Genomic DNA, 27,532 nt, shown 5'->3' with positions numbered 1-27,532 from the left:
TATTGAAAAAGTTTTCTTCTATTTAGTCTGAATCTCCCCTCTTTTAGTTTAACACCATTACCCCTGTCCTATCGCAACAGGTCCTGATGAAAAATCTCTCCCTATCTTTCTTGTAGGCCCCTTTTAAGAACTGAAAGGCTGCAATAAGGTCTCCTTGGAGTCCTCTCTTTTCCAGGCTGAACAACTCCAGATAAAGATATTTCTGTCAACATTGATGGAAGTCTGCTTTGAAAAGCTTGCGGTATTTACTTACAGATCCCTACTGTTGCAGCACAGTTCTGACCTTCAGAGACACCACTTCTGAAGAACTCACAGAGCCTTTTTATTGTGTTGAATTTGATGAATGATGCCTGGCTTTCATTTCCCTGACAGACTGCTTATTTTCACCAGGTGCGCTTCAGGACTGACTCTTTGTTTGTTTGTTTTTCCCCTTTATTAGAGAGCTGGTTTAGTTGTCAGTAAAATAACAATTACCGTATCTGAGCATTTATTACTTGTTCTGGAATGCCAGATGTCAGAATACGACTTACAGGAAAAGATGGAAACTTCATCTCTTCTTAGCCATAGTAATCTTGAAATTTTAAAGCAATTTAGAATATGTTTTTTACATCCCATCTGAGTGAATCCTTCAGTAGTAAGCAAGAATTTGCATACTCTTTATGTAAGCAAGCTCTAGCTAGAGCATCCACTAAATCTTGTACAGTCTACTGCTGACTTGCAAAAATAGCTGGGAACTGTTACACCAATATGATCATCCATCTGGCAGAAAGAAACACTGTAAGCTGCAGTGCCGTTAACAGTTTTGTATGGCAAAAGCTTTGATGTGCTGGATCCATTCTATACCTCGATGAATTACCCACAGTAAAAGAATAGTGTAAACAATCATAGTCTGAAACACTCCCTTGTACAAACCTGCAATTATAATTGCTTGCGAGAGCTGGTGGAAGGAGTATCTTTTGACAGTATCTCTCGAAAATATATCAGAATGAGTTTTCCCAAAGAATTTGCGGATTTGCTAATTCTAAACTGGTACATGAGTTAAAAAAATAAAACAAACTATGCAGCTTGCTGTTTTTCAATAATTATTGGCCTTCTCTGAGTGCAGAAGAGTGAAGCTGCCAAATCTGACCTTAGACCAGAATCATAGCTGGAATATTGGACTTCTTTTGGTTTCTGGAAACCACAGTGACCAGTCATGTGCTTGTCCTCTGCAGGAGATTACTGAAAAGCAGTGAAACTGCAACTGCAGAGGCCTAACACAGACAACAAATGAGTTCAACTCAACTTCAAATCGTTCTTCATTGACATGCCTTGTGTCCATAAATTGTGTATGTCATCTGGCTGCCAAACCACATTGGAAGTGGGATAACTTAGAAGTGGGTTGGATTTGCCTTCAACAAAGGAGGTGTGGATGTCCTTGTGTCCTGTTGCAATTCTTGCAACCATTCTGTTTTCTAAGTAATCCCTCATAATTCATAGAGGTAGTAAAGCAGTATCTTTTCGCAGACTGATGTGTTCTCTCCTGTTCCAGTGGCATCCAGGCAGGATTTAATCTCTAGTTTTAAGTAGTGGTGTGTGGCTGTTACCATCCTGTGTAATGTGAGTTTGTGGGGAGATCACATGTCTTTGTCCTGATTACTCTGCAGTCATGCCTCAGGCAACTGTATTGTGGTCGTGTACTGGAAATGCGCAGTGTAATGGACCCCATGAGAGGGGAGCTTTATCTTTTCCAGCTGTCAGGCAATAGCTTAACAGGGCTATAGAAACAGAAGTCGGGGTAGGTTCCAAGCCAAGGGGACAACCAGAGCTCTCTCCAGTGCCTTTGTAAAATGGAATAGTAGTCAAACTGTATTGTATTGACTTTTGCCTCTCAACAGTATGATGAGAGCTGTGATGCTGTAACATCATGTGGTATGAATAACGTAACTCATACCAGAACCCATGTGCTGCTAACCCACTGAAACAGGTGGAATTGTAGAAATCTTCAGTGGGTCCAAGTTAGAACAAGACAAATCTGGAGCATAGATCTCCACCTCAACCGATCACGTTTCCAGTTCCTGTTGTAAGTATTTAAGACTATGTAGAAATAGAACTTAATGGAAGGAGAAATAATGTACTTACGCCTTCCTGCCACACTACCGCTGGACTGAATATAGCAGTTAGAGATGATGTAAATTCTTTCTTCCTCTTTTAGGGTGATAAGAAAGCTCATGAAAAATTATACTTATTTGTCTTTCCACTTGTGTGGGCTTTTACCACAATCCAAAAATAATAATAATAATAGGATAAAAAGTAACAGTATCACCTGACTAAAAGAGTTTTAAGAAAGGCACTGGAAATAGCTTGTGTTAGCTTTAATTTCCTTGAGGTATCAGTGTGAGAAGATAGAAACTTGGCTGGTAGAGGTGCAATTCAGCCTCCTTAAGCAAATGCTGTCTCAGCTTTGCCCAGCCTTATGACTCTACAGTAAAAATGCTTTAAGGTGAACAACTTCCATCTTGGTATACTGTTGAGTTTTTATTATTAAAAATAATAAATAATATCCTGAATTTTCATTGCATTTGTCACTTAATGACTTCATACTCCTCTATTTGTTTTGGAGCACTGCTGCCATAACATCCAGACAGACCTCATAACAAATTCAGAACAAAGACTGTATGAAAATAGCTTTGTAATAAATGACTTATGAAATTGGAGATATAAAATATGAATAAGAGCACGAATGCCTCAGTTATGAGTAACATTTTGCATGAGTTCACACTCAAAGTAGTTAAGTGTATATGGGACAATAATTTACTTTATCACACAAGTCAAATTTCATGTCTAGTACATGGACTTCCCACAAACTGCTCCTGGATTTGAAATAAGAGTATCTCCCTTTCTTTTTAAAATCACTTCACTTCATAGAGGCTGTTTCATGTAATGGAGATTATCTGGTACTCCATATTGAAGTGCAGGTCTTTTGCTTTCAGAAAACTTATGATTGCATTGCAGAAGTCAGTCATAGCAAGCAACATTTCCATGTTAAGAGCCTGGTTAGCTAGTTGATGATCTGTCCTTCAGCTCTCTAAAAGCCATTTTCCCCAGTTATTCCGGACTTCTTAAGGCAGACTTGAATTGATTCTCTTTTCTAGGCAAGTGTTTAGTGAAAGGTTTTGCAGGCTTGGGGCATGCATTGAATGGCTGGCAATTCCAAAATCCTGCAAGCCAGTCTCTAAATGCAAATGTTCCTGTTGCCAGCATGAGTGTGGGTTTAGTCAGGACCTTTCCAAAATCCTGGCATTGTGGTTCTTTCTAACTTCTTCCCTCACCTCTCCAGGTAGAACTCTTACAGTGGTCAGCACGGTGCTTTAAAGCTTGATGAAAATATCTAAGGTGAATCTCAAAACTCAGAGTGGGAAGTGGCAATAAGAATTTTTCTTATTAACAGCTTTGTACCATTCAAACCAGTAGTAACTGTCTTCATATCAACCACCTTTGTGACAGCAGAGTAGTTTACTTGGTATCTCTGCACATTTCTGTTACAGCAGTCCCATAGCAGCTCCATTGCTACCCGGCCACTGTTCAACAACAGGAGGCTCTTGGCTAGCAACAAGCAGATGCTTTCCCATTCCAGAAGAGTTATTTCACAGGAGGTGTTCAGTCTGCAGAGTTGTAGGAAAGTGATTTGCTTTTACCATGTGGTGTTTATCCCAAGTCTGGAATGATAATATTTTATCCCAGTAAATTTTGTGCTTAGGTAAAGACTAAAACCTGGAAACTATCTTTAGAAGTGTCAGATTTTTGTCGGTCTTCCTTTATTTCTTTCCAAGATGCTTTTATTGCCCTTCTTTTAAAGCCGTTGCTGTGGAGCATGGGCCAGCAGTATAATTGCACTTGCAGGTGGGAGGAGACCAATATTTGTTAGCATTTTTTGTATGTGTCCTGACAGTGCTCCAGAAGCAGTACTAGCTTAGAGGTGAGGATTGCAGAACATGTTAAGGGTGTGCCCAAGAAATGCAAATGAACTGACACAGACATACCCTGCAACTATAATGAATGGTCCCTGTGAATCAGGAAGAATCTATGTGTAAAAACCCTTGACAGATCTTTTGATGAGTGCAATGTGATACGCAGCATGTTGCCCTTCGGAAGTAATCCAAAATTGGGTTTGAGATTATTGCTTTCACACGTTGTCTCTTACAGGACTTCACAGAAACAGGATTCCTTGAAGAAAAGTGGTGTTGCTTTCCTCACACAGTATCCCAGGCATTTACACCTCTTCTCTTTCTCCTCCTCATTTCCAGTGTTCGGACATGTTGAAGCACCTTTCTCATGTGACATAAGTAAGAGGTGAGACAGATCTGAAAGCAGCAGAATTCTTCAAACGCCTCGAAGTGAAAATTAAATTTACATAAAATTGCCGTAGTCATTAAAAACTTAACCAAGCAACTCTCCCATTGCTTTTCCTGACTTCCACTGTTGAGATAACTGTTATTTAATAGTTTAGAACAGGTAAGAAACAGCAGAGGAAATCCTTTACCACTGCTCTGACTTGTGCCAGTGGACACATAGAATTCCCAAGGGAGGAAATCAGTTTTGTCTCACTTTTGGATCACTGAGATTCTGAGAAACCAGCTTATGCCATTGCTTTTCAGGAAGAGATAATGAATCCTGGAAGTTCTTTTGCATTTTAAGATTGAACAGACCCTTACATAGCAGATGTACTTTGTTAGTAGAGCTAGTTGGGTTTTGACAACAGAATTGGTGACTCTATAATGTTGCCATGTTGATGACAGTGATGTTCCTCAAACATATTTTGGCACTGAGGCTAGTTAGTAAGGGGGGCTTGTGCCCATGCAGCTGAGGGCCTTTACTCTTGAGGATAGGATGGCTGTGTTTACATCAATTACAGGGAAGAGCTCCCAGTCTCTGCTCGTTCGTGAGCCACACGCCAGAGTTTCTGGGGAAGTGTTAAGTGGCCCAGGCCAGAATCATCCTAGGAACCACCAGGGTAGTTTGATAGTAGAAAATACTGAGTTGCAGTGCCTGGACAATGGTACCACTGGTTAGTTTACTGGAATGAACAGCAGCGTAGAATGCCCATCCTTGGAACCAACTGCACTCCTGTTTTCAGAGCGTGTGAGATCAGATGAGCTTCAAAGGGCTGAAAACCCCCATGTTTTACATGCTTAATACCCTGTGTGTTTCTGCCTTTCTTAACCTTGCTAATTATAGCCTTTCCTTTAGAGAAATTCAGTGTCTGGATGCTCCTACTGGGAGATACTGCAGGTGGTGTACACTAGTGTACAAGCAATATTGAGGGAGGTCCCAAGTAGCTAGGTATTTCTTTACCTCTCTCCTTGGTTTGCACATTTCAATAGAATATATTGATATACAAATTACGTATGACTTGTATTCAGTAGCTGCTAATTTTGACCTTGCTAATTCTGTTGAAGTTCAGGCAACCAGATTTGCTGCTCTCTACCTTAATGAAATAGAATTTGAGAGTAATCGAGGTTGGAAGACAGCCCTGGGTGTCATCTTGTTCATCCCTCTGATCAAATCAGGGTCAGATAGAGCAGGTTGCCCAGGGCAGTGCCCCAGCACTCTTAAGTATCTCCAAGAATGGAAACTCCACAGCATTCCTGAAAATAACATAGAATCATAGCATACCAGGTTGGAAGGGACCTCAAGGTTCATCTGGTCCAATCTTTTTTGGCAACTGTCTAGTCAAGATGTCTCAACACCCTGTCCAGCTGAATCTTATTCTCCTGGCTGAGCAGTCTCAGCTCTCCCTGCCTTTCCTAGTTTGACAGATGCTTCAATCCATTAATCATCTTTATGGCCCTTTGCTGGACTTGTGTCAGTTTGTCCATGTCTTCTACTGAGAATCCCAGTGCTGGACATAGTATTCCAGATGTGGCCTCATGAGGCTCAAGTAGAAGAGAAGTATCATGTCCCTGGACTTGCTGGCAATGCTCTGCCCTACTGCAGCCCCATGAGGCTGCTGGCAGAGGGCAAGGGCACATTTCTGGCTTACATTCAACTTGGTATTCACCAGGACCCCAAGTCCTTTTCTTGGTAGCAGAATAACAAAAATGTTCCCTCTCCACTGTGAATGGACCTGAATGTAATCTCCTCCATATTGTTTAAGTAGCATCTGGCTGCTGAGAGCAGATACAAAGTCTTGAGGACATGACCAGGAGTGTCCATGACTCACTGTGTGCTGCAGAAAGAATCTTGGCCTGACTGTCTGCAAAGGTCATCAGAAAATTGCTTGGGAGCAAGCTAGAAATAACTTGATTTAGATCAGCTTCTTATGCAACTGTGCCAAAGGATTTGCAGTTGATACTTTGATCTGTGGACAGCTGTGATCCAGCTGATTTACTTCTAGGGTATTGACAGGGTATCAGACTCACTGCTCACGTGGTGCAGAACATGTTCCTTCTCCAGGGAAGCTTTGCAGTCTGAGGAAACTCTAGAAAATAACTTGTTCCACTGGCAAGAGAACAGAAGAGCACTGGTGAGGGAAACCAAGCCCAATGTGTATTGTAAAGATGACTCCAGGAGAGAGTTCTGTAAGAGCAAAGAGTACTCAAAGATCAGGATGTTTGGTTTAGAATTTTAATTATATACTGGAAGATGAAGTAAATAATTTCTTGGTTTCTGTTGTCACTTTCTGGTTTTGTATTGCTGCTATTGACATCTCGCCACCTGAATATTGTTACTTGCTGGTGTGTCACAAGACACGAGTCTACAACCCAGGAAAGAGTGTTAAGCCTAAATGTTTTATTTATTATGTAGAAAGAAGAAGTTGTATTTCGTGCGTAACCAAAACTACATTTGAAACTAACCCTGAAATGATTTGGCTTTTGTATTGAAGACTGAGTGCAAGCTAATGAATGGAGATGAAAATAAACAATTTAGTACTTGACTAAAGATTAAATTTGTGGCTCAGTGTTAGTACTCAGAAACCATTTTCTAGACCCTTGTGGTGTAGGAGAGTTTCACCAGGCTGAAAGTGATGTATTTCTTCTCTTTGTTCTGTGTGTGCGCGTGTAATCCAGTGGAAAAGTGATTTTGTGTATTTGTGTCTGAGCTCTGATGCATCTTCATGGAACCTGTCAGAATAGTCACTCTTTGTGCCAGGAAAGTATCTAACTTAAGACTTAACCAGTGTGTCACTGATACCTGATGCCTATTCTGTGACTAAAAGCAGATGTGCTCAAACAGTATGTAATCTGCTACTTCGGTCTGCTTAGAGAACTACTCTTTGATATTTCCATTGGAAATTTCTGTGATGATAGTTTCCAGTCTTCTTCTTCTGTATAAATTGTTAGATGAAAATTGTAAATCAAGGTTACAATACATTCATGAGCCACAGTTGTTTTTTCTCTAATCTTGATTTTATTGGTTGATCAGTGTTTGTTCAACTCAGTGCCTCTTTAACGAAAAGACAGAAAGGTGGGGGATATCATGTTCAAATGTATCCTTTCTATATAGTCTTGTAAAACCAAGATGTAACAGAAGATTCATACATAATACAGTGCTCAACATTTGCTGTTCTAAAGGGATGCAGACTCTAAAAGGGAAAAAAACCAAAAGTATAGTAGAAAGAAAACACACTGAAGCTATCAGAAAGACAATATAGTATAAGGCAAAAAAACCCAACCCTGTTTCCTGAGGTTTGGGAGTTTACTAGGACTTGTTTGGTTTGTATACATTTCTTTTTTCTCCTCTTCCTCTTTCCCACACTTTTTTCCAAGGCCTTTTGGAACGCTGGGTATCCTGCAGAGGTAAACAGCCTCTCAGTACTGCTGCCTCCTTCTGCAGACCCCAATAACCTGAGCTCTTCTGAAATGTGTTTTCCAAAAACTTCCTCTGAAGACCACAAGGACCTGAGAATCGCCCTTTTTGCTGCTAGAGGGCTCTGACTGTGAATTAACCTTACTACTGAGCTAACTTCTCTTTTTTAATTAGTTTAGGTTTACCTTGGAGCGCTTGTTTCTTGTTTTGCCCCTTCCTACTAAATCAAATCCCATTGTGAATGGGACGATTGTTCTGCCATTTTAAGATGTTGGTGAGTTTCCTTGCACAAGCAGCTCAAAGTATCACTACAGTCACGGGAAGCCACCCACTGACCTTAGGCTCAGCTGTAGCTCAAATTAGCCAACTCTTCTTTTTGCTAATTAGTTGCTAACATACAAGCTTCTGGAGGGTGAGAGAGTATTTTAGGAAGCCTTGTATATTCTTGCTTCACTCCCAGACTCGTTTCTAAGCATCTCAGGCACAGCTACAGGCTGGGCAGAAAAGAGGTTCAGATCAGCCCTGCAGAGAAGGAGTTCGAGCTGTTGGTTGGTGAGAAACTGAACATGAGCCGGCTGCAGTGTGTGCTTGCAGCCCAAAAAACCAACTGTATCCTGGGCTGCATCAAAAGCAGCGTGACCAGCAGGTCGAAGGAGGTGATCCTGCCCCTTTACTCTGCTTTTGTGAGACCTCACCTGGAGTATTGTGTGCAGTTCTGGTGTCCTCAACATAAAAAGGACATGGAACTGTTGGAACAAGTCCAGAGGAGGGCCACAAGGATGATCAGGGGACTGGAGCACCTCCCGTATGAAGATCGGCTGAGAAAGTTGGGGCTGTTGAGCCTGGAGAAGAGAAGGCTGCGTGGAGACCTCATAGCAGCCTTCCAGTATCTGAAGGGGGCCTATAGGGATGCTGGGGATGGACTCTTCATTAGGGACTGTAGTGATAGGACATGGGGTAATGGGTTAAAACTTAAACAGGGGAAGTTTAGATTGGATATAAGGAGGAAGTTCTTTACTGTAAGGGTGGTGAGGCACTGGAATGGGTTGCCCAGGGAAGTTGTGAATGCTCCATCCCTGGCAGTGTTCAAGACCAGGTTGGACAGAGCCTTGAGCTACATGGTTTAGTGGGATGTGTCCCTGCCCATGGCAGGGGGATTGGAATTAGATGATCTTGAGATCCTTTCCAACTCTAACCATTCTATGAGTATGATCCGCCAGAGAGTGAGCAACACATACAGATCCCGTTACATCTAATATAGGACCTAGGTGTGATGCTCTGGACTACAAACTGACTGCATGAATTATCGTCCAGAACACTCCCTTGTGTGGATGCTGGAAAAGCCTGGAGGTGCCTGAACATCCTGTTTCTCTCTTTATTTATAGATTTACCTCAGTGCCTGGAGTTGTTTCTTTATGCAAGCACAAAGTTGTCTCAGTTTGAGCAGAAGAGCAGAAGGGAAAATAGTCTGGCTTTCCCCTCAGCCTGAGGGCTTTCAAATCCTGCTCCCAAGCTAAAAACCACCTGCCTGGGCAGTTAATGCTTTTCCTGGTGTGCAGGAAGGGAGGGCTGGGTAGCACTGCTTCCAGGATGCTCTCTGATGGCTGGAGTGGGTCTTGGATGCAGGCTGGGAGGTGGCAGCAGTTTGTGTCCTTGCCTCTTACATACAGGATCCCAAGTGCATTGCAGCAAGGTCAGCGCAGCCTTTCCTTAAGGGTCTTGGGGGCCCTGGGCTTCACATGTTCCCCTGGGAGTTCAGAGATGAGGAATTTCACTCCTTTTGGGAGAGCTCCCTTGTTCCTACCTATAGTGGTTATTTTTAGAAAAAAAAGTTACTCAGTATCTTCCCACCTTCCTGAACCCTGGTAGGGGAAAAGGAGCTTTTATTTTTCCTTGGGAGAGCGAGACCCAAAGCCAGAGTGAAGGTCTGGATCTGGGTTTGGAGCACAGTACCAGCATGCAGCCTCTAGCAAGGCTCCTGTATGTTAGTGCTATTATAGTATTATTGTTATTACTATTACTACTACTATTCCTGTCTCTCTATACATGGTAGAATGTCTTGCTGAGTCATATGCAGGGGGTCAAATACAGGAGTCAGAATTTAAAAACATAAGGTCTGGATTCTGTAACAGGGACCAGTTGCTTACAAATGAGAACAACCAGCCATTGCTTAGGTGTCTATCTTATTTCTCATCCAAAATGATTGTGGTTTCACAGACTTCTACAGGTTGAGTGTAATTATTAGATAGGATGAATAGGCCAGAAGAATAAAATACTTATATGCTGATTCTCTTGATAGCTACAGTAATAAAGGCTGGCAGAAACACAAAGGAGCTCTGCAAAGTTGGTTGGACTACTGAACCAGCAATGCAGCACCAGACCAGTGTCTGTAAGACTGCACATATAATTGAGTAGAGATAACTCTAACATTAGGAGTTATCTTCCCCTAGGTTATACAATGGGCAGCATAAACTCTAAGTTAAGGGCCCATCAGAGGTGGTGTGTGCAGCTTGACAGATACCAGGCTGCTGGTTCAATCCTCCAAAGGGACATTGTAGAGCAAAAAGTGCATCAGGAGAGCTGATTTCCTTCAGGATAGGAGAGGTGAAGCAGTCTACAGTGCTTAATCTAGGAGCATGCTGCTTTTAATTTTCCATTTTTATTAACATGAATTATTAAACATTGTGAATATTAACACAAAACCTTTCTCAATTTCATTTTTTGCCAAAAATGAAGGTAAAGCTGGTACAGGCATGGAAGAAAGCACCGCTGAAAGCTGCTTGGAGATAACAGTGTGGAGCAGGACGAAGCCGGGGCTATAGCCTGGGAAATGATGTACTGCTGGATGTAACTCAGCATTGGAATGTGAAAGCTAATTTTAATATTTAATACCATTTTAATTTTGCTTCTTTTGGTTTGTTTTAAGCAAAGCAGTGATTGGAAAACCTTACTAGACTTTCTTAAATTCTGGTCTGCTGGAACCTAAGATGGCCCACGGAGCTTTCGTAATGCACTACAGTAAGCTGTCTGGTCACATTATGTAGGTTCTCCTTGCTTTTCACATGTTTGGCATTAAAAAAACCCCAGAAAATGAATTAAACGTGTTCCAAATGCTACTTCTTTGTTTAATTTTTTGCCTGAATGCTGTATAGTGATTAGATAATCAGGAAGAAGGGACGGCTTTCCCCAGTATTGCAGAATAAGAGAGACTGTGGCCCCCAGTGCCTTCCGAGGCATTATAGAAATAGGAAAGAGAGATACTGCATGTGAATGGATTGTCTTCTCTCATCCTTCCATGTATTGCATACTGAGGAGCTGTGCCCTTGGTTTTTATTTCATGGCATAGCACCTTTGAGGTATTGACTGGATTGATTAGTAGCAAATTAGAGCAAGCAACAATATTTACTGACAATTCGTGTCCCTTAAATGGGGGTGGCAGGCTCCCAGAGCCTGGTATTCAGCCACATGAGTGCTTCATACTAGTGCAGTTCAAAGAGCTCTGGGGGTGCATTTGTCTTTGATAGGAGCAGGTGTTCTTCTTCACTTAATTTAATGGCAGCTTTATTTGAATCCACTTGTGTTCTTCACGGGGCTTTACAGCCTTTGCTGGGTGCACGCACCAGTTCTATTTCTGGGCAGCACTGCTGAACCCCTTTTGCTTAGCAATGTCAGAAGGTAAGGCGGTTGTCTGTGTGATTTCAAGGATTTCCCAGTTCCAGCGGGGCTGGGCACTTCAGGAATGAGTGTTGGGGTTGTTGTGTGCATGTGTCATGGTTATTTTTCTCATGGCAATAAATTATTATTTTTTTCTGGAAGAAAACTAGTTTTTCTAAGATCCACCATTAGGAGTTAAAGGAAAGGCTTTTGTTTGAGTTTGCTGTAAAGAGTTCAGTTGATTCTAATGCTTTCCAATTTGGCTTTCCCTTTCCTAATCTGTTCTGTGTAGAAGCTGTGCATTATAATACATGAATGTGTGTTTACTCCTGAATAAATTAACAGGAGATTTGCCAGCAGGCTTGATCTAATGTGGTTTCATTTTTTTAATTAATAAAGAAATGGGATATGTGTTGCTTAATGGGTTGCACACTGAGCGACATTAGATTAACTAGGGATTGAAGAACTGTGTGTCCTGCTGATGGTGGACAAAATGAAAGGTGTTGACAGATTCACTTATGCTATCACAAACAAAAAAAGACCTTGAGGTTGTTTATTAAAAGGGGGGACCATAAATCTAGCACACAGATACAAGAAACCATGGATTTTGTTTCTTAAAAAATACAATGTGCAATACATTATTATATGTCTTTTACCTTTATATATAGCTGTAGATAATATATAATTTTGTATGGCCAGGAAGTAGGTTGGCAAATGTATATACAACAAGTAATGTGGATTTATAGACTGCTTACTAAAGGTTTACATTTATCCTTAATTTACTTTGTGGGTCCTATCGGGTCCTTCCTGAGAGCACTGAAAATGGTTGTCTCACATTTTACAGTACATTTGAAAAGTGGTGTAATATGATTTGTGCCTGAATTTATATTTCAGAGGGGAATTCAAGTTATTACTATTTCCTCCTATTAAAATCATCAGGTCCTGAATAAGTTCAGCTGAAAACCAGGACTGTCTAACAGTCTTTTACTCAAGACTTGTAAGGAATCAATATAGTTCCCATCAGTACAGTAAATTACTTACTGAACCACTTCCAGTAATCATGATGCACAATTTCTCATTAACCCTTTCCTTTCTCTGTATAGAACCAGTATTAGCGTAGAATAAAGTTATTTTGGACTGTATCTGTAAATCATTAGACACTAGAGTAATTAATTCAATATTTGATAACTAAGGCTGTTACATATCTATAACAGTTCTGTTTAATATCTACCAATGATCTGGACAAGGAGATCGAATGCACCCTCAATCTGGAGATAACACCAAGTTGGGTGAGAATGTTGATCTGCTGAAGGATAGGAAGGCTCTTCAGAGGGATCTGGACAAGCTGGATCTATTTGCTGAGGCCAATGGTATGAGGTGCAACAAGACAAAGTGCTGGATCCTGCATTTGAGTCACAACAACCCCGTGCAAGGATACAGTGGGTAAGGGTGGCTGGAAAACTGCTTGGTGGAAAAGGACCTGGGGGTGTTGGTCAACATCCATCTGAACACGAGCAGCTTGTGCCCACGTAGCCAAGAAGGCCAACAGAATCCTGAATGTATCAGAAATAGTGTGGCAGCAGGGCCAGGCCAGTGATCGTCCCCCTGTACTGGGCACTGGTGAGGCAGCACCTCGAGTCCTGTGTTCAGTTCTGGGCCTCTTGCTACAGGAGAGACATTGAGGTGCTGGAGCAGGACCAGAGAAGGGCAGTGGAGCTGGTGAAGGGTCTGGAGCACAAGTGTGATGAGGAATGGCTGAGGGACCTGAAGGGGGTTTAGTCTGGAGAAGAGAAGGCTCTGCGGGGACTTTATTGCTCCCTACAACTGCCTGAAAGGAGGATGGAAAGAGGTGGGGGTCCGTCTCTTCTCCCAGGTAACAAACAGTAGGACAAAAGGAAATAGCCTCAAGCTGCACCGGGGGAGGTTTACATGTGATAGTAGGAAAAAATTCTTCCCTGAAAGGGCTGTCAAGCATTGGAACAGGCTGCCCAGGGAAGTGGTGGAGTCACCATCCCTGGAGGTATTTAAAAGATGTGTAGATGTGTCACTTAAGAGACATGGTTTAGTGGTGGTCTTGGCAGTGCTGGGTTAACGGTTGGACTTCATGGTCTTAAACATCTTTTCCAACCTAAATGATTCTTTAATTCTACGATATAAAGATGTGGGGTGCTCCCACTCAATCAAAATATACAATTAAGTACTTTCTTGAAAATGTGTGGATGAGTTCAGGAAGCAGGAATTGCTTGCTTTATTTATGGGAACAGTTGGCAGTCAGGAGACTCACTTTTGGAGATGTCTTTAGGATGACTTTTCAAAATACCTTGACTGTTTTGAGCTGCTTGGCTGGAAGAATCTTCCATGGAGAGAGTTAGGGTACTTTTAGAATGCAGTCCCTAAAATGAATATGCAAGATCCATGCTCACTGTCTTACAGTATTTTTCCATGACTTCAGCATTACTGCACCATTACTGTGGGTTTGTTGTTTTCTTTCAATAGCACAAATCCAACATTGTTGTGACTGAGCATATGGATGTGCTTGAGCCTGTGTTGCAGTATATAGGAGCCCCAAAGGTGGTGGTGGCTCAGGAGAAGCAGCTGGGGGTAACTAGCTGGGAGAGCTCCTTGGGAAGAGGCTGGGAAAAACTGAGTGCCAGAAAGACATCTACCTTGGTGTATTTTTGGAGACCATTGTCAAGCAGGACATGTATAGCCCAAAGGACTCTGTCAAAATAAGAGAATAGAAACAGCATCTTTTGATGGAATATGAGGGGAATTGGGTAGGGCAGCACTAAAGTGAGAGGAAATTATGCCAAACTAAGTAATCTGGGTTAAATAGCTTCACAGATATCTTACTGACCACTTAATAAATTTGACAGACTTAGAAACGAAGTCATGTCTTGGTTGCTGCTAATTTTGTATTTGAAAATGCAGCTAAATCAAAGATTGTGTTGAGTTACTTTTTCTTTCGTATCCTGTTCATGCTTGTGGTTCAGAAATGGGGAGGAAGGGCAGAAAGGTGCAAGAGAACTGTGACCTGAGAGCGGGTTTATGGAAATAAACTAGTTTCAATTGTACATTTATTGGCAGCAGTAACAATAGTCATCGCTTCCTCTTGTCAGAACTATAAACAGACATGATGTGAAGACAAAGGCTGCAGATAATATTCAGATAGCACCTTTGTTTACATAGCTGCTTTTTTGAGTGTGAGCAGACATTAGTTGACCAGTCTGACAGTGTTTTCTTTCAGAAACATTACGGTAGAGCTGGCCTCATCCAGATCCATCGAATAATGAACGGGGGAAAGGCAAAAAAACATTTTACTCTTCTTTGACTACGTTAACAAATAAAAGCCTGTCCAGAGCTAATTTGATACGTGAGCAAATGCCTTCCTGTGCTTTCCTCCACTTCCACTGGAGCCATACTGGAGTCACAGGCCTCTCCCATTCCTGTGACTTACCAGAAAGTCATTCCTATAGCTCCATGGAGGTTTGCTGCATTTGTTAACAGGATGAGAATGCACAAGAATGCTGGCTCTGCTGCTGGAGAACTTCCTCAGGTGGAGATCTCTGATATCCATCGAGGTTAGTCATCTTTGCTCCTCCTGGTCCCTATCATTAGAAACTATTGTTCCTTCTGCTTTGTTTCCATACCAGTATCCTTTGTGTCTCCTATCTGTCTAAGCTGGTGCCCAGTTCAGAGTTGTTCATAGTGTCAGAAGTACCAGACAGCTACCAATAACCATTCTGGAAGCTAATTCTGCATCTAGGCTGGCAGCTGCCATTATGCTAGTAGGTCAGTAAAGTGTCAGTAAAGATGGCAAGTCTGATGAAGAATGAATCCGTATTTACATTTGAAGCAAGTGATCTTCCCTGTTTAGTGAGATATTAGGTAGCTGAAGTGGGGCAAGGAGGGTGGTAATGCAAGCTGCAGTTTGCCAGGAGTCTGCACCAGTCTTAGAGCTAAAATGATTAATAAGATGAGCCAGCTCTAACTGCTTTTGCAAGAAAAGCTCTAGATTTGCCACAAGGCATTGATGGCAAAGTGGCTGATATGTCCAGTTGACTAGTGATGAGACTGTTATGAGAGGGAGAGATGTGCTCTTAAATTCTCATGTAGAAAGCAGAAAATCTAGGACTGTATTTTCTTCTTTACTTAGTTCCGAGGTTTAATAGTTCGTTTTGCCTGATGTTCATCTCTTCTCAACTTAGTAGCTTATTTTAATAGTTACTCTTTCTGCCAGTTGTTCATCTCCCTCTGCTGTCACTAAGAGGCCATTTTCATTTCATAGGTGACTATTCTTTTCCACACCTCTTCTCATAATTTCACCATTCCTCACTACAAAGTCACAGCCTCTCTCTCTGCCTGTTCTTGTTCGAATTCTTCTTTCCTGAGAATAAGAATTTTTTACTTGTGTCTCACCAGCACCTTAGAAATTGTATTAATGTCTGTCTGTCATGGAAATTTCTTATTTGGTAAGTCCTAGAAGGCTTGTTTTTAACCGCTGAAGTGAAGAGAAACCAACAGTCAGCCTATATAAGCAAGAGGAAAGCTGTGTTCAGACTATTTCAAGCAGAAAACCCGAGTGAACTATAATTACGAGTATGTTTGTGGAACTAAAGAGGTAAATACAAAAGCAGTATGTTTGAAACTGTTCTACTGCAAAACTAGAAAAGCACATTATTATCAATTAGGTAAGAATATCCCATTGTGCCAACAATTTAAAATGGTGTTTACAGTATTTAAGTATGAACTTGAAAAAGTTTTCTTCTTGCATAATTTGAGGGGTTAGTGAATCCCATGTTCTCATTTTTCTAGGTTTATCAGTTGGCTGTATCCAGAAGCATGATCCAAAGGCACATGACTTAAGTTTACAAATCACAGAAGCAACAGATGAGTGTTGAACTGTTAACCAAATACTGCAGCGCAAGAACTAGAGAACACTTGAAGCAATTAGTAAGAAATCAATATAAACTGGACAAAAATGGGCAGTGAGCTGCTGGAATTTGCTGCCTCAGGAGGCTGCAGAGGCAGACAGTATCAGGAAGATCAAAAAGACAAATTTCTGGACATTAGGACAATAAGTAGGTGCTAAAAATGCCATGCTCTCTAATAACTCTTGTATAACAGTTCTGGATACTAACATGGTACAAAGGGGAGGACTTCAGGAAGTAGCCTTCCCAATAGCTCTCCCAAAGTGTATCTCCCACTGGCACTCTGAGTACTCTGAGGTGTTGGTCTGGCATTAGGGCATTTTCTAATGTCCTTGTGTTCTCCACCTTTTTCTTTATTTCTTTCCTCAATTTTGTGCCCTATGGTAAGTAAACTGGATATCTTGTATTGATAATGAGGTGTACCTATCATATTGTACTCAGGAGAACTTTCTTGGCCATGTTTCACACACATTATTTGTTCCCACTAGTGGTTTATCATTTTCATCAGCTTTAAATTAGTCATAGTTTTCTTCGGGGTTTTGCATGAAACCAGACTCTTTACTAAATACCTGATCTCATTTCCTTGTATTTCTTGAGTTCTTCATACCCTTTTAGTAAGTCCTTTCTTATCTATTCATTCACCTTCATTACAAATGTACTTTCAAGGCTTCTCATGAGGTGTCATATTTCTGTGAACTGGCAGTTGGTGCAGCTTCACAGGCTTTAGTTGAAGAGCAGTAGATTATACCCGTGCAGAGAGGTATGAGGATTTCTGATTAGGTACAACAGACTGTGCCACATTCCTTGCTCTAGGGCCAATGCCAGCCTCATCAGACCAATGCTTATATTCATATTAATGTTCTGTGGCATGCAGTGTTTCTCCCTCCGTTCAAATTTTCGTCTCATCCCAGCTTGATCAAATGAGAACTGCAGCAGCTAAGGCATATTAGAAAAAATTAGGTCATCAATCCGTTATTAAGCGGGAAAGTATTTGATATTCTGTGTCTGCCCTTGAGGTATCTCAGAACATTCCATGGCTTATTTGTCCTGAATATGAGAGGGCTGGGGTTTAGGTGCTACAAGATGCATGCAGATAATGAGGGAGTTTGGGCTTTCTGAAGCATTTGGTTTCTAGCCTTGCAGTTAGCTAAAGCCAAGGCCTAGGTGCTTGTGACTGTGATCTTTACAGTTCCTCTTGTCAACAGAAATAAAATCTGCTGGTCTCTTTTATGCATGTAGCTGCTACATCTAAGAGGTGAGGCCAGTTCTGTAGTGTTGGATAATTTTCCTAAGATGTAGGTAAAGTTCCTTTACTTGTGTCCTAGCAAAGATCAGTGTATGCTCCTCAGAAATGTTGCATTTGTTACATGTTCTGCTCTTGATAATAGATTCTATCCAGCTCTCTCTGAGAATTAAGTCTTCTGCCGTTTTTTACTGTATAGCTGTCTAACAGCGATGCTTGTCGAAATGACCATCTTTTGCGTATGCTTATTAATGCCCTTTGTTAATCTTCTCTTTTATGAAGAAAACAGATCTTATTGAGATCCTTCTTGCAGATTGTTTCATAGAATCACAGAACAGCTGATATTAGAAGGCATCTCTGGCAATATTTAGTCCAACCCCTACTCAAAGCAGGGGCAACTACAGCTGGTGTCTCAGGACTTTGTTAGTCAGGTTTTGAGTGCTTGCAAAGGCAGAGACTCTACAACCTCTCTGGACAACCTGTTTCAATGTTCAATAACCCTTACAGAGATCTTAGCACCAAATGATAACTCTTTCCAATATGCAGAGTACAGGAAGCAAGACAGTGAAGCATCTGAAATCAAAAGCTGATTGTCGGGGCCTTGGCCTTAGTACCTAATTGGCTTTGGAGACTGATCCAGGAATTAGCAGTATCTTTTCAAAGGCATGACTTAATACCAGAGTAAAAAATTTTACCAATTCTGACTTGGAAGTTGTTGTTCTGAGTGTTGAAAGAAGAAAGTATGGGGAGGATTGAATTTTCTTAGTGCAGGTCACTTACTGCATTCTTGGAATGCCACAGTTGGATGTTTGTCTTCTCGCCTCATCACTGCTTCAACACATTACATTGGACTTGGTGCAAGAAAGAGTTAATTTAAGGCAACTTGGGCAAGTTGCTGCAGATAGTATGAGTCAGAGACATTTTTTTCCAATGGCATGGTGCTTTGAGCCCAAGCCACAGAGGAACTGGCATTCAGGAGTTGAAAAGAGACGTCTCTGTTCTGTGCATACTCAACTTCCAAAGGCAGTGACTGGGATAGAAAACCAGTCTGAATATGGAATAAAGAGTTGCCCAGAGGAAGTAAAGAGTAGTGACTGTATCCATGGCCAAAAAGAGGTGGAGGGCACTGGGGCATGGCCTCTGTCTTTTCATATTACTGCTGCTGACTCCCTGCCCTAAGATGACCTGCATGTTGGCACTCTTTAAACTGATGACTTGTTTATTTTTGTTTGCTTTCAGTTGCTAGATTGACATTACAGACCATACTCTTGGACTGCTGTACATCCTTTATAAATTGCTTTAAGATGTTTCAGTGCGATAAGATGATATAAAAATTGAAGTCATTATTACTATCTGTATCACCAAGGGAATTGGACAGCTGGCATTGAACTGCAAGAGATTAATTTTTGTAGTTTGTTGTTGCATTAACCCATAGAATTCTTCTTGTTTATGATTTCAAAGCAAGTTTTTCTAATCAAAAGGTCATCCGCCATAGTGTGTAGTGTTTGAGAGACATGGAAGGGCAGAAAATGTTTGAACCCTGTCATTTTTTATCTGATCAATAGCCTCTTGCTTTATTATAGTAATATCCCATCATTTTGCATTGCATTGTATCAAGATACCACTATATATTGTGCCCCTTTAAATTCTTGGCATTTTTCTTGATTTTTTTAATTAAAATAATAATAAAAATTCTGTACTCATTGCTGTTGTGTAAGGAAAGAGATTGAATAAGGGCCTTATCTTGCTGTCTTGAGTAACACTTTATGATGAGCTAAATTTTAGCATTCATCCAAAAGCCACAGTAATAGTGGCACAGAGGCTGCTGTGTTGCAGAGTGTAACTTGCTCTTCACTATCTTCCTCTGCTTTCAGAATAAAGCCTGAGAAATCAAAGATGGTATTTTTAGTAATTAGAAAACACAAGCAGAACTAGAAAGGTAAAAATTTGAGTCTGTTTAAAAAGCAAACCAAACCACATGCCATTTTGCAAGGTAGTGTCCATGTAGCTCCAGTGTCATATGCTGGTATTCGCAAGGGCACCTTTGGATATCAAATATACGTACTGGGAACCAAGGGTTAGTAGGGAGCTGCAGGGCACTACTCCCTGTGCTAGCTCACAGCAGTGATGAAGACTAAAGTAAGTTTTGGTTTTGTTCCTAAGGAAAAGCTCTTCCTGACGTCTTGGTTCTCTGCTTGGTCTGAATACTTTATTGTTGTCTGAGCCACTGCGCGGTTAACTTACAGCATGGTGATGCCCAAAAGATGGAGTTAGAGTTCTACCAGCAGCATCTGGGGAGTGTGGGTAGTTAGATTGTTTTTAACATCCACAATCTGCATGGGTTCATGGTTCAACGTTGTCCTAAAGGTAAAGATATGTCATGAACTGAGAATAATTGCCTGCAAAGACCACAGACTTATTAGTTGGGCAAATGTCTTTTTATAGTTGGACAAACATCCTTTTCAGGAATGATTTAGACATAACTAGTAGTGTGAAGGGAAATCTCTGCCTTTTTTTCCTGCTTTGCTGTGATGGGTTGCTGCTGAGAGGGATTTGGAAGGCTGGACACGAAGTACAGGGCCCTTCTGAAAAGTTATTTTGTTACACTATGAATTGCAATGATATTCATCCTCAGTATGCCATAAATTGATTAAATTGGTAAAATTCACTTTCACTGGTGGTTTCCTGACAGTAATGTAGATGCTTGAAAATAGGTGATGGTCTACTTAGGCATCTGGACCAATTGCAGACTTATAGGGATATCCTGCCTGTGGGAGACCAACTGGCACTGAAGAACAGCAATCAGAAATGGCACAAGATACCTATTTTACATGCCTTAATGCCTCACAAAGCACCAAAACAATACAGAAAATCAAAAGAAAAGGAAGGAGTTGAACACAGATCTCTGGCAGTAAGGAGCTACTATGAAACTGATGAAGCAATAACCTCTCAGACTGAGGTATTTCGGGGCTGAGATTTTTTTCTATTGCAGATTATCCTGTCAGAGTAAGAATATTGCATTAGTGGAAATCCTTGGGTGATTTTTCTTTTTGCCTTTTGCATCCAGGCCGTGCTTTGCTGAGGCTTACTGACAAAAAGCTTGAACGAATGGGCATTGCCCAGGAAAGCCTGCGACAGCACATTCTGCAGCAAGTCCTTCAGCTGAAGGTGAGAGAAGAAGTCCGAAACCTCCAGCTGCTTACACAAGGTATGAAAAATAGTGTTGATATGGACAGTTATTGAGGTCAGGCAGGAGAAGTCTGCCTGAGGGCATAAAAAGTGACTTGATTTTCTCCCGCAAGAAATGATGCGTGAAAATGTCTCATAGATTCCACATGCTTTCCAAGGTGTCAACAAAAGGTAAAATAATGCATAAATAAATAGAGATGTTCAGCTGCCTGTTTTGCATGATGAATAGGCTCCATCTACAGCCTGATGGTAGTCTTATTTAACTGTCTGCTTACTAATATGAAAATAATTACATATAAAGGACACAAGTAATGAACATACTGGCTTTACAGACATTTTGCATTAATTGCTTACTTTCAGTGCTAGATAAAAGAGTAATCTCTGTAACCTGTATTATGGTAAGAGCTGTCAGTAGAAAATTACCTGTTAGACACTGCTTTTTTTGCATGTTGGAGTAATTTTATTGACTTGAATAGGGTTGCTTCTGATTTATGCTGCTAAGAAAACTCAAAACTGGGCTCAATATGGAGATTTTGATTAGACAGGGAAGAAGGAGTAACAAAAAAGCTTGAACATATTTTCCAAATGAGGGTAAGATGGTTTATGATGACTCGTGTTATTAGCTCTCTGTTAAGGCTTTCAGCAGCTGTAGTAACTTGAAAGAAAAGCAATTATTCTGGTACAGTGTAGAGAACATGTAGAGACACACTACTCTATATCTGTAGAGAACATGTAGAGACACTCTACTATTTATCTGCAATAATTTCTCACTGTTGAATTGTTGAGTAGTCCAGTGCAATAGCATAAACCTGATACTTCTGTGGTGTTTTGGTTTAGTGACCATTATATGTCACATAATATGAAAAACAGTGTTCTTCAGTACATGCTCTGTATTTTTAACAAAATGTCCTTCACACATGACACTGTTCCTGATTAAGCCTTGCTCAATGTGTTTGGGGAAAAAGTCTCTGATTAGTTGAGTAAGCTGCATTTTATCTCAAAGAGCTGATGTTTCAACTGAATTGTTCCTTCAGGCTTGGTGTCTTGTGAATTGTGATGAGGAGCTTTTGGTCTCCTTCATTTTGCTGTGATCTGTGACTACGAGTTTACTTCATCTCATGTCATGTCAAAGGCAGGGCACGTGCTGGAGCATCAGTATCTTTCTCAGATGTTTAAAAATGTTCCTTTTTCCTTCAGCTATTCATCTTTTCATCCATTATTACTGCGTCCTTTTCTTCAGTATTGGCTGGGTTCTCTCTTCCCCTTCATCTAAAGCATTACTTGAGAGTTTGCCAAACTGAAGAGCTCTGGTCACCAACCATCAGTTTCAGGCCTGCTTAATGAAGCTGGGATTTTATTGATAGGGGACAATGAGGACGTACTAGCTACAAATTTGGGTCAGTTGATGGCTGCAGTCCAGATAGATTTCTCCATAAACCTATATTTGGCATTGAGAACTATGTGTTTCCAGGCTTCTCCTTTATTGTTTCCCTGTGTTCCCCTCTGGACACATCAGCTGGCGTATGAGTCACGTTCAGAGAGTGGTGACTGCCATTTCAGGAACTCAGGGCAGCATCCTTTGAGATCTGTTCCTTGCCTGAGCAGTTGAGGATACAGTTTTGGACTTTGGTAAGAGGATGAATGAACACATGCTGAACTATGAAGGACAGGCTAGTGATAAATGTATGGGTGTGTGTTGAATGCAGTCTCTCTCTGCCATGTGGAGAGAACAATGTTATTTAGTCTGATCATATAAAGGCATGCCATCGTATGAAAGCATTATGAAAGCAGGGCAAGCTCATAAAAAAGCTGGTGGTCTGCAGCTCCTGCTGTCTTCCCTCACAGTGGTGTTGGCCATTGCACTGCACTTCAGCTCTACTCCAGGCTACTTACATACAGCTGAAGTTACGGGGCAGCACAGCAGTCCATAAAACGTTCCCCTGTGCATCAGAGCTGTGTTAATCATATGATGCTGGAGTGGGGAGACAAGGAGTGATAGGATGACAGCAGTATTCCTATTCCTTATCGCTTCATTTACACCAAGTCAGAGCGTGCGTCTGTTGGAAGTGCTTGTTTGCAAGCACTAAGGCTAAGATAGTTTCTCAATTACAATGCAGTCTGCAAAGCTGTGTGCATGTCAGTTGTTCTCCAAAACAGGTTCTGTCCCCTTGCCCAGTTTTTTTAAACTGTGTCTACTCATATTCTTACTATGGTTTATACATTCCTAATCCAGATTGCTACTGGAATAGCTTTCTGTGGGTGCTTTTCTGTTTTGAAAAACATTTGGAGAACATTTTTTTCTCTGAAAAGTAGCGTATTTGCATGGCAGCAGTTTCTGCCTTCTGGAAATTCCACTTGCAAAATGCAGGTCACACTGTAGCTATTGCTACACTGCTTTACTGTCCTCCAGAAAGAGGGGAAAAAAGCCCTCTGTCTCTTAGTGCACAACTCAGGAGATCTTTAAGTGAAAGAAGCTGCTAAAACCCCTTTCTGAGTTAATTTAGCACACAAGCAATGAGGTCCTAATTCAGAGCCCATTGATGCTGGTGAAAAGACTTCCACTGACTTGAGCTCATACCCCAGTTGAAGCTGGAGCAAACAGGGAAAGTTTTAAAAGAGCATTATGTAATACTTACCAGATATTTTAGGTGGGTTTGTATTCTGTTGTCTGCAGAGAAATTTAACCTCATTTTCAAAACTCAGGAGATAACTGGCGTTCTTTTCTCCTGTTTCAGAAAATGACTTAAAACTGTTTCATTCTTCATTCAGGACGCACCATCCAGTCTGTTCCGGGGATCTTAAAGCCAGAATAGTATGTGATTGTGTAATAGAAGGCTTGTCTTGAGTTTGAGGAAGACTTTTGTTTGGAGTAAGAACTGCCTGATTGAGGCTATTATCAGCAGAAACGCTATTCCATCCTCCGCTAGGATAGAAGGGCACAGGCCGAGCTTCTGATCTGTGCTTTTTCCCCAGACTTAGAGATGTTGAGGCACTAATTTGACGAAATATCTTCGAATGTCTCTTGGGGAGAGCTACACGCTGTTGGAAACACCATTATTGTACTGTTATCACTGTAAGCCTGAGTTGAAAGATCATTGCAAAAAAGCCTTACGTAACTACACAGAGAAGGAAGAAGTTACTTTGAGATTTTTCATTCTGAGTCCTACTTTTGGCTGGCATAGAAGGGACTGTCCTCAAAGTGGTAGAACAGCGCTATGTGTGATTCTGATCAAAGTATCCATAGACAGCAACCTGCTAATAGGGCTGAGTTTAAGAAGCATATTTGGATTAAATGATACCTGCATTTAAAGTGATGTTGGCCGCATCCTAAGCTCCTGTGTGAGTTTCATAGAGGGCAAAGTGCTACCTGAATATGCTGCCAGGCCACAGAATGTGCCAAATCTTCTTCAAAAAAAATCTCTCCTGCCAGCAAAATGTGCTAGAATAAGGTTTTATGTTTCATTGAAAGCCATCACAGCTGTTGATACCTGCTGAAGTTATTTCTTCAGTAAGTTTTCTGCTCATCCTGCCCTGGTGCTCTAAAAACGTATGTACCCAAAACATATGTGCCCAGTAATAACCACAAAATTTTTTCCTGCCTTCAATTTCCAAGATAGTCCCATTCAGAACCTGTTATACTGCCTTAGCATTGTGTTCTTCCAGGAATGGAACTAGAGGGCCTTCAAAGATGCATTTCATCTTTCTGAGGGAAGATGAAGTAAAAGCCATGTATTATTCTAGAGATGGATCATTCACTGGGTTTTCGAGGTACCTTATAACAGAAACATTGCCTTCAAGGTCCATGTGATGAATAAAATAGGACCCCTAGCTGAAATGTGTTATAAGGATTTTTACAGCATTATTAGCATCTTAATTCTAGAGTAAAAGCAGGATCGATCAAAATCTGATCTGTTTGGCACTGAACCTTCCCCGGTTGTCAGAAACATGCTCCTAGTTCCTGTTCACCTTATGTGCTTCTTCCTTGTGAATGCTGAAGGAGGGAGGAACCTGAGCACTGCCATTCCAGCTTTCAGCACTGTGTGTGAGAAGATGCGTTGTCATTTTCCACAATCAAAGCCTTGAAATACTAGACTCATGCCCATCTTCTGAATTCTCACATATGAAGGCCTTTCCTCCTGTGGTTGCTGCAATACACAGTATGAGTGATTGAGGATTATACACCTGCCTAAAAAGTGACTTGAGTGGTGAGAAAATCTGAGAACATAGGACATTGCAAAGCACAGAACTAGAAGGTCATTTGGAGTTAAGAGAAGACAGTTGCAGCTTGCTGTCCCCTTCCTGTGTAGGTTTTATGGATACTGTGGTACCTGAACTGCCCCTGCCTACTGTCCTTTCATGTCTCTTGAAGAAGTGTTATAGAATCATAGAATGGTTTGGGTTGGAAAGGACCTGAAGATCATCAAGGTCCAACCCCCCTGCCATGGGCAGAGATGCCTCACACTAAACCATGTCACCCAAGGCTCGTCCAACCTGGCCTTGAGCACTGCCAGGGATGGAGCATTTATCACTTCTTTGGGCAACCCATTCCACTGCTTCACCAACCTCACAGTAAAGAACTTCTTCCGTATATCCAATCTGAACTTACCCTGTTTAAGTTTGAACCCATTACCCCTTGTCCTATCACTACAGTCCCTAATGAAGAGTCCCTCCCCAGCATCCCTATAGGCCCCCTTCAGATACTGGAAGGCTGCTTAACTCTTATTGCTATTATTATATGAGGTATAGAATCATAGAATCATAGAATAGTTAGGGTTGGAAAGGACCTTAAGATCATCTACTTTCAACCCCTCTGCCATGGGCAGGGACACCTCACACTAGACCATATCACCCAAGGCCTCGTCCAACCTGGCCTTGAACACTGCCAGGAATGGAGCATTCACAACCTCCCTGGGCAACCTATTCCAGTGCCTCACTACCCTAACAGGAAAGAACTTCCTCCTTATATCCAATCTAAACTTTCCCTGTTTAAGTTTTAACCCATTACCCCTTGTCCTATCACTACAGTCCCTAATGAAGAGTCCCTCCCCAGCATCCCTATAGGCCCCCTTCAGATACTGGAAGGCTGCTATGAGGTCTCCACGCAGCCTTCTCTTCTCCAGGCTGAACAGCCCCAACTTTCTCAGCCAATCTTCATATGGGAGGTGCTCCAGTCCCCTGATCATCCTTGTGGCCCTCCTCTGGACTTGTTCCAACAGATCCATGTCCTTTTTATGTTGAGGACACCAGAACTGCACACAGTGCTGCAAGTGGGGTTTCACTAGAGCAGAGTGTTGCTTGAGATCAGCGCATTTCTTTGTCATCCCTGTAAAGAAGGCAGAACAACTGATGTTTGTGAGAGACAGTCATCCTGTTACACTTCCAGGATGTACTGTTTTCTTTCCTGGGTATGTTCTGGACTCAAGGTTTTGGCACCAGAGGAATCATGAGTTCCTTCCGCCAGAAATACTCCTTTTCTTGTCTGTAAAAAACAGCAGATGTTGCTTGTGTGAGCGCTCCAGGTAGGCAGTGTGTTTGCCTGCCCAGGCAGCTGCTGGGGGAAGTGTGTAACACTTGAGGAATCTCAGTTCCATGTCCCCGTGGTGGTGCTCAGAGGCGTGCAGCATTTGAAATGCTGACTGTCCTCTTACCAGGCACCCCTGCTTTTGTTTTCATTGTCTTGACCTCACCTTTTTCTTCTCCCTAACTCTGAAGCTTCCAGCTTGTCCGGAAGGGCCTTTCTTCTGATAGCAAGAATTACTATGCAAATGTTTCTTGCATATGCTGTATATGTGGCATCTATCCAAGGTACAGAAAACAACACTTGATGTTTCAGAAGAGCTCAAGCAAACTTAATTCCCAGCTGATTTCCTTTGCTGTGCTCCTGTTATACTTCAAAATGTCTGAGAGACCCTGCGAGTTACACACAAAGTACAGCATGGAAAAACTGTCATAAATTACCCCAAAGCAATAATTTATCCCTTATCATAGCATCAGAACTGTGTTCCAGCACTCAACATGCTAAATGGCTTGATTATAAGTAAATAAATCCTAACCTTCTTCTTGATATGGTTTTATTTTCACTATACATCCGTATCTCTTTTATTCCTTTCCATTCCATATCCGTTTTTCCTGTACCATTGTAACAATCTTAGCACTTGTACTTAACACTGTTCTTCAAGACTGCAAAACTTTGCTGCCATGCATTAGATTACAAAAGAGCAGTATTTGTTGTATGTTTTCCACTTGCATTCCATTCCAAGGACATTTCCAGCTCTTACAGGGATGCAGGCTCTGGAGTCAGAAGCTGTAGTTGTTTCTGAGATGTCTTTCAGACGCTGTTAAGATTCTGAAGTCAATTTTTTTTAGGTTACAAGTGTGCACTGAGGGGTTCTCTATAGTTTTCATTTGTTTTAGCTGAAGCATAGTATAGTATGGGGAGTGTGTATCTGAGTGCAGATAAAATGTTTAAAATACATGCATCAGTGACAATAAATACCAAATTCCATCCATGGCACCAGTTACTTGAATTTCATGTGGCTGGTTTCTAACTCAAGGAATATACTTTGTGGTGCAATCAATGGTCCCTTTTAGACCATTGAATTACTATGGTTCTGTTCGTTACCTTTCAGCTATTGCTGTGATGCAGATACATATTCATATCAAATAACTGAGTGATTCAGCTGACAGGTAAAATAAGTTCCAGTACACTGGACAATACATTGTAATG

The 27,532-nt window shown here is 41.4% G+C and overlaps 1 protein-coding gene across 5 annotated transcripts in view; it reads left to right on the top strand.

Annotated features, from left to right (window-relative positions):
* The window catches only part of SAMD12 (sterile alpha motif domain containing 12), a 172,694-nt gene that overhangs the window by 62,022 nt on the left and 83,140 nt on the right, over positions 1-27,532 (top strand). For all 5 annotated transcript variants that reach the window (XM_061373441.1, XM_061373440.1, XM_061373438.1 and 2 more), the window contains exon 4: positions 20,684-20,824. In XM_061373441.1, coding sequence (XP_061229425.1) covers positions 20,684-20,824 — 141 coding nt within the window. The remainder of the gene's footprint in view (positions 1-20,683; positions 20,825-27,532) is intronic.

This window comes from Neopsephotus bourkii, unplaced genomic scaffold, assembly GCF_033783945.1.
Source record: "Neopsephotus bourkii isolate Nb327-2 ecotype Australia unplaced genomic scaffold, CSIRO-AGI_Nbou_v1 NB_1630, whole genome shotgun sequence".
NCBI lineage: Eukaryota > Metazoa > Chordata > Aves > Psittaciformes > Psittacidae > Neopsephotus > Neopsephotus bourkii.
The sequence above is the reverse complement of the archived record's forward strand: the minus strand, read 5'-3'. Positions and strand labels throughout refer to the sequence as shown.